We start from the raw sequence: 17,060 nt of genomic DNA, 5'->3' as shown, positions 1-17,060 counted from the left end.
CAATTTGATCTCGTTCCTTGTGTTTAAATCCCAAGTTGGGCCCTAAAGTTCACCTCAATGAAATAACCTTATAATGCTTCATGATAATTTTTAACTTGAATATGAGAGGCCAAGTGCTGCGTGCTCCATGCGGGTCTGCCAAGTGTTGTATATCCAGAATGACACTGTCTGTCTGACACTCCAGTCATTCATGGCTGCAGGTTGGCTCTTGAATCTGGATGTGATGTAGAAAGTGGGCAGCCATTTGCTTGCAGTTTTGCCTGTTAGGATAAAGTTGGAACAGAACAGCTGAACAAGAAAGCAGCAGAACGGCTGCACAAATTCAGATCTACGGTCACCTCCCATCCTCTTTTCTAACAAATCAAGCTAAGCCACTCCTTGCAGTTACCCAGCAACTTGTGTTTATTCCATCCTTCTCACCAGGACCTCCACCATGGTCTTGTGTTTGAGTTCAGTAGTCACAACACCTACTGGAATCTCTCAAAATGCTCACTCTCTGCTTTCGCTTTCATCCAGCATCTCTGACAGCTCAAGGGGGCTGAGAGTCTCAGAAGTCTCCAGTCCCATTAGTGAGACCATTAAATACTTACTTTCAGTTCAGGTTCTGCAACCCCACCTCACTGCTCTTGAAAGCCTGTCCCGACCTGATGTACCAAGTGTTGTTTTGCTTCATGACACACTTTCAACATTGTGCTCAGGCCAAGGGGATGTCATTCTAAAGCAAATATATCTGGTTATGTGCAAGTTACTTTCTATTGTCACATTTATTCATTAAATAATTTCTGGAACATAGCACAGCTGCCAAAATACACAGCACACAGTCTTGGCAACCATGCCCATTTCATATCCAATGCTGTGTCAGTGGTTCAGGAAGAGTTGCACAAGTGCACTGTGCTCCAAGGGGACTGGAGGGAAGAAGAACTTGACATTAGATTTATTACTATGTATGTTTTCCTTGAGGTGAAGTGCCCCAAATGTCATTGCTGGCACGTTAGCCATGACAGCTCTATGGAGTTTCGAAGTCCCTTTTAGCATTTGTTATGGAAACCAAGGCCATGCACTTCTCTGCTGTGGGCCATGCATGTACCTCTGGTAGCTTCTGAACTTGTTGGCCAACTTCATGAAGCCTACCTAGTTGCTGTCGAGGAGAGGAGCAATTTCATGAGTGTCTTGAGAACTGGTAGGCAGCTGGAGAAGTCTTGAAGTGCAAGTCAACTTTAGTACTCACACCTGGGGGAAGTAAGGCTTCTCTGTCTTGCTGCTTGTGGAACCTCTTGATCTAACTTTAGCACTTCTCAGGGAAAAACTATACTCCAGATGCCAGAAAAAATGATGAAAGAGTACTCCTGAAATGTTAGCTTTGACCTTTTCAGAAATTATAAGCAGGATCTGATAAGAGGGTCCAGATCACTCAAGGACTCCATACACCTATGTAGGTAGAAAAAAGTTAAATGTGTAAGATTTATTTGTGGAGAAAAAAGAGTTTTCGCTCAAGGAGGTTTTCACGGCTAGGAAAACTAGGCCTGGAAAAGATCAGTGTGGCAAAATTCTGTTTATTCCACCTACTGTTTGTTCTCTGCCTGTTTTGAGAAATAGGATTCCCATGGAGAGATAACACTTTCTCACAGACATGCTGTGAGTGCCCTGCTGGGAGTGAGAGAGAATCCATAAAGGTTGGGGGTTGTGTAACATCATGTTAAAATGTATTGACTTAATTGGGGAAGTCCCTGAAACTCCCAACAAATGCTTTTGGTCATGCACAAAGAAGTCCTTTGGACAAAACCATAAGGCACTTTGGTGGCCTGCATTTCTGTGGAATCAGCTGAGTGCTTTGCAGATCACCAGAACTGCCTTAGTCCTTTTTGCTTCTGTCTCCTGTGTTGGAGCCAAGCTTTCTTACTCCCCACTGCATTCCAGCAGCATAGAGAGTGGGAGTTCAGTTCCTCAGCGCTGATAAAGATTCTCCCGTGGTGCAAGACAACCTAAGGGGTGATCTCATCTTTTTTCATCACCTGGGGATGATGATGAGAAAGGAAAAGCAGAAAAAAATGTCTTTGAGTAATTCCAAGACCATTTTCCCTGAACTTTATCTTGCATCTTCCCTTTTGTGCTAAACAGGACAGAGCTGATGTGAGTTTATTTTCCATCCACCTGATTTTTGAAATTTCTTCTTTGAATCTACTACTTAAAGCTGGAGAAGTCCTGAAGAAAAAGTAATACAAAAGCAATGGGTGGCTGTCTTTGCCCCACGTATAGCTTTGGTATCTGGGTTGCTCTGTTTTGTCTGTTATATATCTGTGATACTGTCTGTTTATGTCCAGCTCTGTTTCCTGTCCATGCTTACCAGCACCATTGTGTCTCCTGGTCTGTGCAGTGGTCTGGAAGCATAGATGTACACACAGGCCAGAAGCTGTCAACATCTGTTTTTTGACTGGGACAACTAGGATAAAAGCTTAGTGTGGATAAGCTTCCTTGACCAGTGAGAGTTGAAAATGGGGAGAATCACGTTCCCTTTTGCTGCAGCTTTGAATAGAAGGAGCTGCAGGTCTTCCTCTGGGTCAGTTTCAGCTCCAAAACCAGAGTGGCGACAGTCCTTCCCATCTCCTGCCCTGAGAAAGGGACTTTTCATGGTCTCAAGTGCTGTGCCAGTGAGCTGGCTGGCACTCCCAGGACACCAGCTCTGCACCAGGCTGGCTCAGTGCCCAGCACAAACCTGTCAGCTTCTCATTCCTTAAGGACTTAGTGACCTCAGCATGAGCAGTGAGACTTCAGCCCCTAAATCTCTGTAGCATGAGGCCCTGACACTTTGCAGCATAGACCTTGTCCACAGCTGGACAGTGTTCCACTTGGTGCTCTCACTGGAGGTGACAGCACCACAAATCACCTTCTCCAGAGAAACCCTCAACACCCTCTGGTGGTGTCCCAAGCCCCACTTCTTCCCATTTTTAACAGTGCAGTCCTCATTTTGCTAAGCTGAAGCACATGCCTAACATAAGCATGTACACCTCCTCATCGGATCCACCTAAGGCAAGAAGAGCTTCACTTTTTTTTTTTCAAAAATGAGCTCTCAATATCCTAAAAGTACCTTTCAAATGCAACGGCAGGATATGCATAACTGAAACTTTTGGTCTAATCCCATTAACCTTCCTCAGGCAGTTCCTGACAAATGGAGATTATTAGTGAGGGTTTGTAGTAAACATAACAAAAAAAAGGGCATCTTTAATGTTTTTTGAAATGTGTTCAAAGAAGTTTGGGCATTGAGCACAGAGAACTCATTTCCATTTCACCTGAAATGCCATTATGTTTATTGAATTAGGAGTGCCATTAATCCTATAACATAAAATCTTTTTGTGATTTTTGCATTTGCCTAACTGAAAGATCTCACAAAGTATTTCTCTGTACTTCTAAATAACACTGCCTGTCATGTAATATTTCTCTCAGATTTTCCTCAGTGACTTTGTATCAGAGCTGAAAATGAGCTATCACAGAAAATAAAATGGGACTAAAATAACAGTCCTTTGTATTAAATTTAACATTTGGCTTCTGTCCCAGAATTTTCCACATCCATATTAGAATCAGATGGTAGCCTAAGATGAAAAGATTTCCTGGATGGGTTTCATTCTGATTCTTATTAAAGGGCTGATAACAGACTGAAGGCAAGATATTTGTTGTAGTAAAAAAACCTGCGTAATATCAAAGGCTGGATGGACAAACCAACATGTATTATTGTTAGGCCTCCCTACCTGATCACATTTCAGTATCATAAAATCATTCTGCTAGTGAACTTGAAGTATAAAAATTCCAGCTTGAGAGCAAAAAGCCCAGGCTGGCAGGTATCACAATTGTGAGTACACTGCTTTGCACTTTGCAGCTGACCCAAAGCCAAGGCAAGGGTTTATTATTAAAAAGTAGTGTTGGTGACAGCATAGTGTAGTTATATTTATTTTATTCTCTACTATTTACATTCATGAAAGGCACTCCCTTATCCTGACCTACCTGTGAAACTGGTGTCACATGTGATGTGACAGCATAGGCAGCCACACCGGTATTGCTCAGCCTTCTTCAGAAGCTGTGCATCCTTTGCCCTATCCCCAAACCAGCACTTGCCGCAGGTTCCTTTGGCAATCTGGAGATGGAAAGATCAAAGGGACCTAAATACACTTCAGAAAGCAATTTTCCCTTTACTCAAAGCAGCTTGGTATAGTACTTATGTATTATTGGGCTTAAATTGCACAAACATCTGCAGGCTTTGGGTGTTCTATGCAAAAACAATTACTTTTGATAAAATGTAGGAGTGGTGCTTTCTGATGTTGCTGTTTTGCTGTGGTGGAGACTGCGAGCATGATATGGAAGCTACAAATTAGATTTTGCAAAGAAGCACTTCTGTAGGGAGTCTGCTGCTTCAGCTCGACAGGCTGTTGTTGGTCTCAGCATTTTCGTGGTGATATTTTGCCTGTTTTGTCACAGTATTTTCAGTAACAGAATAAGAGCAGTAATTTGCAGGTTGCATTGACCCTTCATTTCATCTTGTGATCACAAAGGGTAAAAATAAATTGCTTTATAGGTATGTTACATTGTTTTTCTAAATGCCCCTTTTCAAAGTAACTAGTGTGTTGTTTGAAATTAGGGAATCATTTCATCAGCCCTGGCTTGTTTGCATCATCAATGCCAACATCTGAGCTTACACCCAGTGCTCCTTTTGCAATCAGTGGGGAGAAATGTGCATGTTTAGAGGAGTCATTAATCTGATTATTTTAGACATCTTCTTTCCAGTGAGAGAGCTTGTGTTCTAGAAGAGCCTATTTCTCCCCTTACCAATAATTAATCCTAACATATTTAGTTCAGGAGGTGTTAGCTGTAATTAGGTGAGATGGATCCCATACAGCATGTTTCTGAATAGCACTGTATGCTCACTTGGCTACTAACACTGTCTGAATGCTTTTTTTTTCTTCTTTTATAAATTATCAGATTATCATAGGGAACACGTAAAGAAATCTGTTGTGTATGTAAGAAATGCTTGATTCGGTCCCTGCAAGATTTTTACCACTGACAGTCACAGCTACCCTTAATGCTTCCTGTGAAAGCTTGTAGTTGTATTGCTCCTGTCTTCCTCAGGTACCAGTTCGATGCTCAACATCTGTTTGGATGAAGAGTGTGTTCTGTTGGGTACTTGGACAATACTAAGGGACTACTTAACACTGGGCAAAAATCTCTTAGAGAAAATGGGACCTCCTTGCACTCTCCTGAAAACAGCTTCAAGGAGGTCAGATGCGTGGGGCTGTAGCACAGACATACCTGTTTTCGGGAGTGTTGCAGCTGGGGTGGGGGATAAGAAAGCATAATTTGTACTGGTGAACAGTGTTGATGCCCTGTTCATTTGGGTTCTTATGGATTCATTCAAATAGAAGAAAAGCCCAAAAGCTGGTCTCCTTGAAATGAGTTTGCCATATGACAAGGCACAAAGGGTAAGTGACATCTTAAGAGACAGAAGAATTTTCTGTGAATGGCCCTTAGCAAAAAACCAAAAAAAGAGCAGAGTAATACCTACTAGCTAAAGAATCAAATTTATTTCTCAAGTGTATAAGCAGAGTCACAGAACAGGAGTAATAAGGTGTTACTGGTTCCATATTTGTCATTTGTCACTATCATATTGGTGCAAGCAGATTGATTTTCAGAGGGTGATGGCTGCTGGAAACATGTTCCTTGAAAACCTTTCTTGGTCAGTACTTTGAAATCTATAATTACTTTAGAAGTCTTTGTTTTGGTATACAGTTCTAATATCTTGATTACTGGCGTCCAAAACCACAAGGCACCCTGTATAGTCTACTGAGCATTAGGTGATGATGTAATTAATTTTTCTACATGAATATGTACTCTGTTTAATTAATTAATTCTTGGTTATGCTTATTTCTTCCTTTGTCGAGGTCTCACATTAATATTTGCAGCATTGCCTAGTGACACATATAGGCATTTTTTTCTTAATCTTTTTGTTTTCTTTTACAGATTTAACTGTTATTGCACCACACATTTTGAAGACTTCACCAACAGATCAGCAGCTGAACAAGCTTGCAATGAGGCTGGGACCCGAATGGGAGCATGTAGTTCTGTGCTTGGGTTTGTCCCATACTGACATCTATCGATGTAAAGTCGATCACCCTTACAACCTGCAGTCACAAATAGTAGCTGCATTTGTCCTGTGGAGACAGCGTTTGGGGAAAAAAGCAACGATCCAAAGTCTGCAAGCCGGTCTGATAGCAGGAGAAGTGGATCCTTCTGTGATACTGTGCATGCTTAGTTGAAGCCATGCTATTGATTGCGAGCTTCCATGTACTTTGTTAAATTAAACATAGAGGATGCAAACGTATGTTGAAGATTGGACACCTCAAACCAGGAAAAAAATGGGGTTGGCAACTATGATTGTATTAAGCTTAAACATTCAAGTTTTCTGTGGCATCTTGTAACTTGTAATTCTTTTCATGCCAGATTAATTTTTAGCAGGCATTAAAAAATGGATCACTCTTTCCTATTCGCTTTTGTGCTATTTCAGTGGGGATATAGGGTGACAAAGTTCTTGCAAGCAGGCATCCCTGCAGTGAGTTCAGCAAGGTTTCTAATTTCACTGAGGGAGCAACACTTGGTTTAACCTATTTTCTGGACTATATGGAAGCCTTTTTTACTGCTGTTTCATGATATTACCCTGATATCCCAGCAAGAAATGAGTAATCACCATTACTAATTTAACAATTTTACAACAGTTATTGCAGGTGGCTAATTTCACATTTATAAAAGTTTCAGCACATGCAGTTTCTTGCTAGGATAGATGGCTGCCACCTTACTCTGCCTTTGAAAATGGCCCTAAGTGGAAGTAACAGAAACCTAGTGTTCCTGTGAGGGTTTCTCCCATTGTTATATAATGGGTGTAGGTTTCTGCAAAGAGACAGGCACTGAGCACATTTGCCATAATCACAGGTGGGGAGTTCCCAGGGAAGACACACAGTTGGAGAGTGACTAGAAGATAGGCAAAACCAGGCAAACAGAGCAAGAAGCAGCTGAAAAAGGAGACAACTTCTAAGTTGTCCATGTTTGTCTCCACTAATAAACTAGGAGACAATCTGTTGCCTGCTGAATATTTGGACTGTGCTCTGGATCCAGGCAATCTTGTTTCACAGTTAAGTCAAGCATCCATAGGTACATTGCTCTGCCTGCTGCATGCCCAACAGGGTAGTGAAGCTTGAAGGTTCTGGTTCAGATGAACCTTCCACTGCTCTCCCTCCAGCTTGTGCCATCCACCAGGCTCATTTGCTTTCTACTAGCTTTTCTGCACCTAGTGGGGAAAGATTTGATATTCCTGTCCAAACTTCTTTGTCAGCTGTAATTGTACCACCAGTGAGAATAAAATTTTATGCAGAAGAACAGTAAAGCTTGGGCTCTTCTCCTTACTTTCTGTCTAGGATATTTTATTCCTGCTGGAAAAAAACACTGAGGATTTTGCTGACCACATAAGTAGGGATCAGTCCACAAGGTATGTATCCAAAGGCAATGGAAGTGACCAGCTGCTCTCTGAGGCCTAATGAAGGGAGGCAGAATACATTTTAATTCCCCCAAGCAGTTTGCTGTAAAGTAAATAAAGAACAAATTTTCAATGCAGGTTTTCCAGGTCTATTTATGAACAAGCTGCTGTAGATTTTTTCATATACAGAGCCATTGACAGAGAACTTCCCACCCTACAAAATTTGCTCTGTTTAATTTAGCAGCTTAACAGCCTTGTCTGAAGTCTTTATTGAGGCAAGAAGGAACTTTACTGCTTTTTAAATTTTTTTATTTGTTATTCCTATACCCAGATATTGGAAGATGTGGGAAATTAGGAAAGACAAAGATATTTAAAAGAAATCCTATATGCCTTGGCTTTCAGAAGCATGGACAGAGAAAACATCCTGGCAGGATCTGCTCCTGCAGGTTTTGAAGTAATCTGGTAGTATTTTGGTTTTAATCTTCTATATAGTTTTGATCTTCAGTAAATTGTGATCCTGTAATACCTCACTCAGATCTCAACTATTCATATCCCACTTCCTGAGTTTAAGTCTATCAAGAAATTCCAGATAAAAAATAAAAAGGAATTTAGGGTTTGTGATTTATTTATTATTTCTGTTTAATGATGCTTCAATGCCAGCATGGGGTTTTTTAGGTTGAAAACCATCCTGGAGCAGGTGCACAGACATTTGGCAAATTCATATGAGCACAGCCCAGCACAGGGAGTGGGATGAGGAGTCCAAAGCAATTCTGACAGTGAGACTGACACAAGAGTGGTTTTCATGTTAGGGAAGAGGGACAATGCAATCTCCCTGGCAGCAGTTTGGAGGAAAAAAAGATGGAGATGGGGGACAAGAGAAAATACTGAAAATGTGATTTAGAGGAAGAAGTTGGCTCCCAGTGTCATAAATGCAAGTACTTTATCTTATTCTGAACCAGCATGGACCAAGTCCGAACACAGACTGGCCTCCAAGGGAGTTCATCTCCAGTTAAGCCAGCATTAGCACAGTGCTCCAAGAAGACAACCGGTCTGGGTGATAAAGCCATGTAATGGGCACAGTCAGAGAGCCTGATATCTTCTTCTTTGGGAGAACTTTGAGTCTCGTATTTTTCATTTTATGGAATCACAGAATGGTTTTGGTTGGAAGGGACCTTAAAGTTCATCTAGTTCCAACCCTCCTGCCATGGGCAGGGACACCTTCCACTAGAACAGGTTGCTCAGAGCCCCATCCAGTCTGGCCTTGAACACTTCCAGGGATAGAGCATCTACACATCTCTCATCCACAACATCCACAAAATCTATGGGCAACCGTTGCAGTGCCTCGCCTCCCACACAGGAAAGAATTTCTTCCTAATATCTAAAGAAAACTTACTCTCTTTCAGTTTGAAGCCATTCCCCCTTGTACTAGCATTACATGCCCTTGTAAAAAGTCCCTCTCCAGCTCTCCTGTGGGCCCCCTTTAAGTACTGGAAGGTGCTATAGGGTCTCCCCACAGCCTTCTCTTCTCCAGGCTGAACAGCCCCAACTCTCTCAGGCTTTCCTCACTGCTGAGGTGCTCCACCCCTCTAATCATCTTGCTTCAACACTTCTGTGTCCTTCCTGTGGGACAACCCCAAAGTTGGATGCAGTACTCCAGATGGGGTCTTACAGGAGTGGAGAAGAGGTAGAGAGTCACCTTCCTTGACCTGCTGGCCATGCTTCTTTAGATGCAGCCCAGGATACAGTTGGCCAATGTCAGGTTATCCATAACTAATACATTTGGAGTCTTTTTAATGATTGAGAAAACAGCCTTCAGTAGCTGTGAAGTTTCATGCCAAATAAGCCTTGCTTACCAGCCAGGTATCCTTCTGCGTATCTACTATGGGCCACTGGAAACATAATGGGTAAGTGTCATACCAGGTAATTTCTCCACCTTCTTTAGGTGGGCTAAATGCTACATTCCTTGTACCTGGTACTGAAATTATAGGTGCCATAGCCAGACAAGAAATATACATCCTGACCTCTTGTATTGTAGAATAAAGCACATAATTCATAGTTGCTTTCACATTCCCAGGCCCTAAATGAATGCTGTAATACTTGAGTTGCAAATATTGAAGGGAGAGGTTTACTTATTTTATGAGATTGTTTCCACTGCTGTTATTTTTAAATTCATGGAAATGTTCCTATTAGACTCTTCACTTCTATTGAAGCTTGTATTTGCACTACACAACTGCAGGAATACATTTAACTGACAGTAGTATTCCTTTAACCCAGTGGATTTTTCCATTCACTTAAAAATATTTTTCTTCTGTATGTAATGCTTTATTTTACACAAGGATGCAATTAAGACAATTTAATTCTTTATATGTATAGCAAGGCCTCTTATTCTCTCTTAGAACAGTCAAACGATCTCAAAATGTTTATTCTTTTATGCTAATTTGGGAGCGAATGTTATTTATTTAAATCTCACTTGTAGACAACCCTGCAATTTGAGTGTTGTTCAGGAGTGAGGCAACTCAGTGAGTGAATTTCCCCATCTCTCCCTTTGCCTTGAACTCCCTTGTGCCACCAGTCTGGGCAATGGTAGGGGGCTTCCACAGGGTCTCCTGTCCTCCCTGCCTGCTGTGCTTCCAGGACTGGTGCATGGGACAGGCTGATGACCGGGGCAGCCCCTAGCAAGGATTCATCCCAATTCCACTGCTCCTCCCGTGTAATGAGGTTCGTGGCCACTTTCGACTTTGGAGTAGAGTGTGGGCTTGGCGAAGGTGAGCAAGCAGCAACTTCTTGATGATGTATTTAGGCTTCTTAACCAATGTTGAAAAATCCTCTCTAGTGAAAGTGGTATTATTGGTATATACTTATTTGGGGCAGTGTTTAGGAGCTCTGAGAGAAGCAAGGTAAAGGTGGCTGCTGCTGCACCTTTCACTGAAATGAATGGCTTAACTTCTAGTCCTTGGAAGAAGTCATCATTGATTTTCCTCCTTGTTCTCTAAAGGAGACTCTGGCATCCCATTTAGCTCTCCTAAGTGGTAAATAAGCTTTATAAAAACTGATTTGTACTCTGCAGGTACAGGTGGACTCTTAGCATTGCAATAGGCAAGGTCTAAGAGCACTACTTCCCACCTTCATAAGCTGTATGGATGATCACAGAGGAAGGATCTTCTCAGGGCAAAACCATGTCAAGGAGGCTTTAAACTGCATTTAAGAGTGGTTGGAGTGTAGAGTGAAATGAAAATGCAGTCATCTGTGAGCCACTTCTACCAGATATTGTGGGGGAAATTTCCATCTGGAGTCATGTTTTATGACAGTCATTGATCTATGGAATAAAGCATTTTGCAAAAGGCTGGAAAAATAAACAAAGTCATATTATCTTCGAAGAAAATAAAAGACATGCTAAATGTGGTCATGCTGCCAATTTTGTTTCTTATTGGAAATGAAAATAGTCTCTGAGAGCTAGTCTGTTCAATAAGCTTTCATATTCTCCATAGACATAGACCAATGTCAAGGCATAGTAGAAGTAAAACATAAGGGCAGTTCCTAAAACCTTTGTCTATTTACAGTGAATATTCAAAAGCTTTGTCCAAATTTCACTAAATGAAAAGAATTTTCACATTCAAGGTATCTTGCTATCACTTAAGGTCTAAAGGTCTAAAAATAATACCAGTGATTTGGCTTTTTTTGTCCTGAATAGAGTGTCTTTTTTAACTGATTACCAGGGAAAAATTAACATTTGCCAGAAATAAAAATAAGCAGATAAAAAAAATTAGTATATATTTTAGTAGCATTAACTTCTGAACCTAGCACTTTAGTTGTTAAAAAAGATGAATTCCAATTTCACTTTGAAGCTGTAGGATACAGCTGGTGACGGCACAGGAAGATTCCTGTCTCTCCTCCAGCAGTGACTGCATTAAAACATCTGTAAATGGTACAGATACCATTTCTGACATTGAAGTCTGGTCCAAGCCCCAACAGCAAAGAGACAAAGTCTCTTATTAACTTCAATGCACTTCGGATTAGGCCTTCTTTAATTGGAACCTGCTGAAGTGTGATACTTTTAGTACCTCCCTTTGAAAGGACAGTCTTTATGGATCTGGGGCAATCAAAAGGAAAAGGGATTTTGTGGATGAAGTAAGCATTCTAGGTTATGAGGTCCTTTTCACTGCCTCAAGAGCTACTTTGCACTATTCACTTCAAAGTGCCATGAGAAAGGAAGAAAACCCAGAGGAGTGGAGCCATTCAGTAAAGAATGTTGGTAAGTCTCCAAACCCAAGATAATTTTGAGTTTTGGAATGTGAATAATCCCGTAAAACCTTGGATTTGGTAGCTCAGGAGATCGTTAATACGCTTGTGGGTTTCCACCTTGAAATCAAGATTCCAAAGTCACTGTTGACCCAAGAGAAACACAATGTGCTAGAAATCTGTGGGTTTTTACAGTTTTCACATCTGACCCATGCAGAATCAGCCTTTGCTATCAGACTTAGAAAATGGCAGGGAGGATCACATGAGCCAAGTCCTTGAGCTGCCCTCTGGCCATAAGAGGGACAAACCCATTAGACCCTGTGAGGGCAGAGTAAGCAACCTGCTTTGCTATGGCTGGTGTGAACATTCATGTGATCTATGCAGAGAGGCCAATACCTTCCCAGGATCACAGCCAGACCTTCACCACACTTGCAGCAAGCTCAGTCACATGGAGAGGATGCACAGAGACATCCTTAACAGCTCAGAGGCTGTTTCACTGGCTGGCTAGTTATTTCTCTCTCTTTTGAGTGTTGTCTTAGCCCTTCCCTGAGGAGTGTGTGCCTAGGCATAATATTTAACTGCCCAAAGTCCTGTTCCTGGGTGACAGAGTCACCTCCAGGAACAGGCTCAGGGCAGGTGAGGACACCACCTCAGCTGGGAGGAGTGCCCAGGCACAGATCCCATCAGCAGTTCCCTAATTGAAGATGTATTTCCAGAGTCAGGCTTATTTTCTTGTTAACAGTACCTCTTTTTTCTTAAATTCAGAGCTTGCCCAGCATTTCCTCCCTATTTTGGGTTTTGTGTTGGTAGAGGGAATTTTTCCCTGCAATTGGGATGCTTGCACTTAGCCATTCAGCAACTGTAAGCAACCCTACCCTGTGACATGCAGTTTATATGTGGGCCTTAAATAATAGCCCTTCTGACTTTGAAAATACACAAATTATTCTAATACCTGGGACTTCGGCATGTTGCTGTTCACTGTGATGTCAATCATTAGCTATTTCATTGTTATTATCTATAACTTTCTATCTTTGCACCATCAATTTTTAATTGTCCTGAATGGAGTCATTCAGTTATCCTTGCAAACTGGAGTGGGGTTGTTTGTTTTTTTGCAGACACACTGAACACCATTCCCTAGGAAGCAAGCACATGAAGACTTTTACACTTCTACACTTCTTTGGTGTTTATTTTGATTTTTTAGGGATGCTTCCTCCATCAGAAGGGAGATGCTTCCCAGCTTCACACTGTGAATGCCAGGAAGGGGCTGGAAGCATTCCTACTTGGGTGAGACCAGTTAGGCTGAACCTACAACCACATTTACCTTCATAGCACCTTAGAAGGAATGGTACTGGGGACTCATGACACAATCACTGTCCTTTAAAGCCCAATGGTTACGCAGCAGCCCTATAGAAAAAAGTGTTATAAAGACATACTAACAGGAAAATCCAGCTTTTAATTTAATTACCTAGAGCAGTCACACATCAGTGATGCTGTCAATTTTATGAGGTACTTCCATTTTTATGGGCATATGTGATAGGCTTTATTTAAATAAGAAAGCAATTGAGTAACTGGAGCATGTGGAGGCTTCTGATAAGGATCCATCTTTCAGGTTATTAAACAAACTGCATAGCAAGTGCTCAATTATTCTTCAAAATGCTTAAGCAACACCTTTTGTTCAGATTCCCATCTAGAATTACCTCCCAGTAAGTTGCCTCCCAGTAATTTCCAAGAAGCAGCTTGCAAACAGCACACACCCCTGTTCTGGATAATAAAGACTTCTGAGAAAAATCTCAGGATTAAAACAAGCCATGGAGAGACCTGGGAAATCAAAGCTTCTGAAGGAATTTTACTTGCCTCTCACTGGGCTTGCTGTGCCATTGGGTCTGATGTCTGCATGTGAAATGAGCCTCAATAATTACATATTCTTCCTCTCCATACTTGGTCCTGAGAAACCACTTCAAGCTGCAACTTGTAGAGCTATGCAGACTTCTGATGAGCAAAGTTTGATGCAGGTGTAGTGAGCCGGAGATTGTGTACTTAATGCAACTTAGGGTTGCTGTCTGAGCAAGCAGCCATTGCACAACAAGCAGGAGGGAGCCTCAAAACCTTCTGCAGAGCAGAGAAAGCTCTGAGGAACATGGGTGTGCTTCTCAGTCATGGTACAAAGCATGTCACATGGGCCTTGAAGAGACAACAAGAGGTTTTCCTCCTTGTGATATACATAGATTTTTCTCACTCATCACCAAGTGTTTGGGTCTCACACCTGAAGCTAGTTGTCTAAAGTAAGAGCCACACCATAGAAGTAGGCAAGAGAAGTAACAAAATTGTGAAGAAAATCAGACTGGAAACAAAGTCCTGAGTCTTGCTGACCAGTTGGCTGTGAATTTAAGGGCTGTGATTTTTCTGTTTCAGTTGCAGACTGGGCTCCATGTTACAGGCTGTCAGTTCCTATGCTTCTGTGTTAGCTTAGGGCTCAGGCACCAGATAAAGACAGGGAATAAGGAGCAGATCAGAGAGGCACAAGTGTGTCTAAGCATGTACAAGACAGCAATAAAGGGATCACGAGAGGAGGAAATGTGTTTCAGAGCTCCCAGAGGGATTTCTTCCAGTGCTGCCTCAGGTCCCTGCCTGCCAGTTCCTTGTCCTTAGATGCCAGCACATGCCACAGAAGGTAAGATTTTTCTTTCTCATTTTTTTCCTTTTCCTAGGCAGAGACACAACCGACACATCAGATTTCACTCTGAAATCCAGCTGACAGCATGACTCCGGGTTTAATGTGCTTTCCTAGAAGGGACATTGCTTGCAGGGCACCCAGCTGTAATTTCCAAAAGCTAATCCTGCAAGGCATGCGTCCTGGCAAGGTGACAAGCCATGAGCAACTGAAACAAAGTCGTCACCTGAGAGAAGCCCAGGCAGGCACCGAGCCAAGCACAGTTAACAGCACAAGCTTTTGACCATGGCTGCTGCTCGCCCAGCAGTAGCTGAGGGGGCACGACCACCACTGCCTTCCCACACAGGGACATGGGTGCTGGGCCAATGTCAATGCATGCACCGTGCTGAGCTGGTTGATAAGGCTCAGCCACCCCATCCACAGCCTCCTGATGGCTTTCAGGCTGTGGGCTGGTGACAGGTTTAAACGCCCAAGGTCCAGTTCTGGTGGAGCTGGAGGGTGTCATGGGAAGGTCAGGCTCCACTGTCTGGAGAAACCTGCCTCCTCATCTTAGATTATGAGAGGCTTGCCCAGCTCTGGTGCAGGGCTGTGTGTAGATACCAAAATAGCTGGTTCCTTGGGAACCAAATTAACTCAACAGAAACATCAGCTGCTTCAAAACCTCGCTCAAGTGTCTCATCTTGGAAATACAGGTTGTTCTCTGGAGTATTATAAAAATATCACCTTGGGCATGGAATCATAGAATCATAAAATAATACAATGACACAGTTTAGGTTGGAAGAGACCTTTAAAGGCCATCTAGTCCAGCCCCCTGCAATGAGCAGGGACAACACTAGACCAGGTTTCTCAGAGATCTGTCCAACCTGACCTTGAATGTTTCCAGGAATGGGACATCAACCACCTCCCTGGGCAACCTGTTCCCAGCTTGGAGAAGAGTAAGGGGTGAGTGCAGGGCCCAGTATAGAGGCCAGTGTTCTGGCTCATTGCTGTTGGTGCCTCTATGCTGTATGCCTGAGATGGGCCTGATGCGTGCCCATGGTCAGTACCACTCTGCCTCCCCCACCATGGACATCCTCAGCATGGGCTTGCGTGGACCCTCGGGATGACCACAGTGGTTCGTACCTGTTGAATTTAAGCCATACATGCAGTAGTGAATGCCTCTTCCCCTGGCAGACAGCAATTTTTTTCATTAAAAATCTTGCATTTTTCAAATAATGCGATTGTGTTTCTCTTCTTGAGCATATTGGCAAACGCTTATGCTTTTTAAGCCTTATTACAGCAGCAGAGTAGGAGTGCTGCACAACAGCAAGCCAAAAGTGCAGCTGATCAGAAGAGGCAACTGCAGGGTTGCCACATTCACTGCTGTTACGTCTCCCAGGGACATAAGCTTGCTAGGAAAAAGAGGAAAAGATGAATGACACCATTTGACAGTGGCTCTAAATAACACAGTAGGAAAAATCCAGACCTAATGTATAAGAGATGATCATATGGCATAACAGAATTGCTCATCTGTTAAGCATTACTAAATGCTTACTATACTTAGCATCACTGATCTCCAGGAAATGTACCTAGGTGAAGCAGGAGATTTTTAAATCTAAAACTGATGGCATAAATCAAACCCTCTTTAGGCTTCTGCAATAAGAGAAGAAAAGGAAATTGCTTTTCAGCCCAGAAAGCATGATCCTAGTAACTGATAAACTGGCTGTGACTCTGCAGAAGGCAAGATGAATAGTGAGAGAGCAAATATCAGAACTGTAACAAGTCTTCAAAGTGACACAGGGAGCAACAGCAGCTGTTGCTAGAGAGATCTGGAGCTGCAGAAGATCCCTTTGGGAGGGAGGGCACTGGGTGGAAGGGGGAACTGCATGCTATGTGTAAGGGCCTGAAGGGTGTCCAGTTTAGAGCTGCTTATCACCCAGAGGCTTTCCTGTGTCACTGTAACCACTTAACCCTGAAGCCAGAAAAGATATGAGGAAGCACAAAGGTGCCAACACTTTTGGACCATACCAGCAAAAAGATGAGCTGAGGCCTTACTGAGGTCATGGGTAAGGGTGTGAACCTGAAGAAAAGAAACCCTCCGAGATGCAGAACTCAATCCCTTCTGGCTTTCACTAGCTAATGATCAGACATGTCTCCTATGCTTCTTGTATGGACAGCAGAATGAAGATGAGCACCATTGGCAGGCAGTTCAGCCCACCTATCAGGTAGACGTGGATGACATCTTGTAGAGGGATCTCTTTTCTGCTGACTGTTGAAGGAGTATAAATGACTAGCTTTCACCAAACATTTGGTGTTAGAAAGCCAAAGAACCTATCTAACTTTAGACATCTACCTTAGTGACACCTACCTCAGAGTCTATCCCTGTCACATCCTTTTATAATTAAGGGAGTGAAGGCAGCACCTTTTTGGTGCAATTCATCTACATTTTCTTATGTTCTTTCTAGGATGAGATGAATTCACATCCCAGTGGCTATAAGTGATGCCTGGATCAGCTGTAGGTATGTACATTAAATGAGATGGATCCCATCCCTTGCGTCAAGTTAAATCAAACCCACCCAACGCCCTGATGTTTGAGACAAGGTGCTTCCAGTTCCTGATGATTCTGGCTGCGAGTGGTGACAGCCCCTGCAGTAATGCTGC

At 42.6% G+C, this 17,060-nt stretch overlaps 1 protein-coding gene across 6 annotated transcripts in view; it reads left to right on the top strand.

Moving 5' to 3' along the window:
* The window catches only part of CRADD (CASP2 and RIPK1 domain containing adaptor with death domain), a 92,167-nt gene extending 85,645 nt beyond the window's left edge, over positions 1-6,522 (top strand). For all 6 annotated transcript variants that reach the window (XM_071552091.1, XM_071552085.1, XM_071552086.1 and 3 more), the window contains exon 3: positions 6,004-6,522. In XM_071552091.1, coding sequence (XP_071408192.1) covers positions 6,004-6,299 — 296 coding nt within the window. In that variant the 3' untranslated portion in view covers positions 6,300-6,522. The remainder of the gene's footprint in view (positions 1-6,003) is intronic.
* Positions 6,523-17,060: the final 10,538 nt, after the last annotated feature.

This window comes from Pithys albifrons, chromosome 3 (genome assembly GCF_047495875.1).
Source record: "Pithys albifrons albifrons isolate INPA30051 chromosome 3, PitAlb_v1, whole genome shotgun sequence".
Classification (NCBI taxonomy): Eukaryota; Metazoa; Chordata; class Aves; order Passeriformes; family Thamnophilidae; genus Pithys; species Pithys albifrons.
This window is presented reverse-complemented; position numbering and strand designations above follow the sequence as displayed.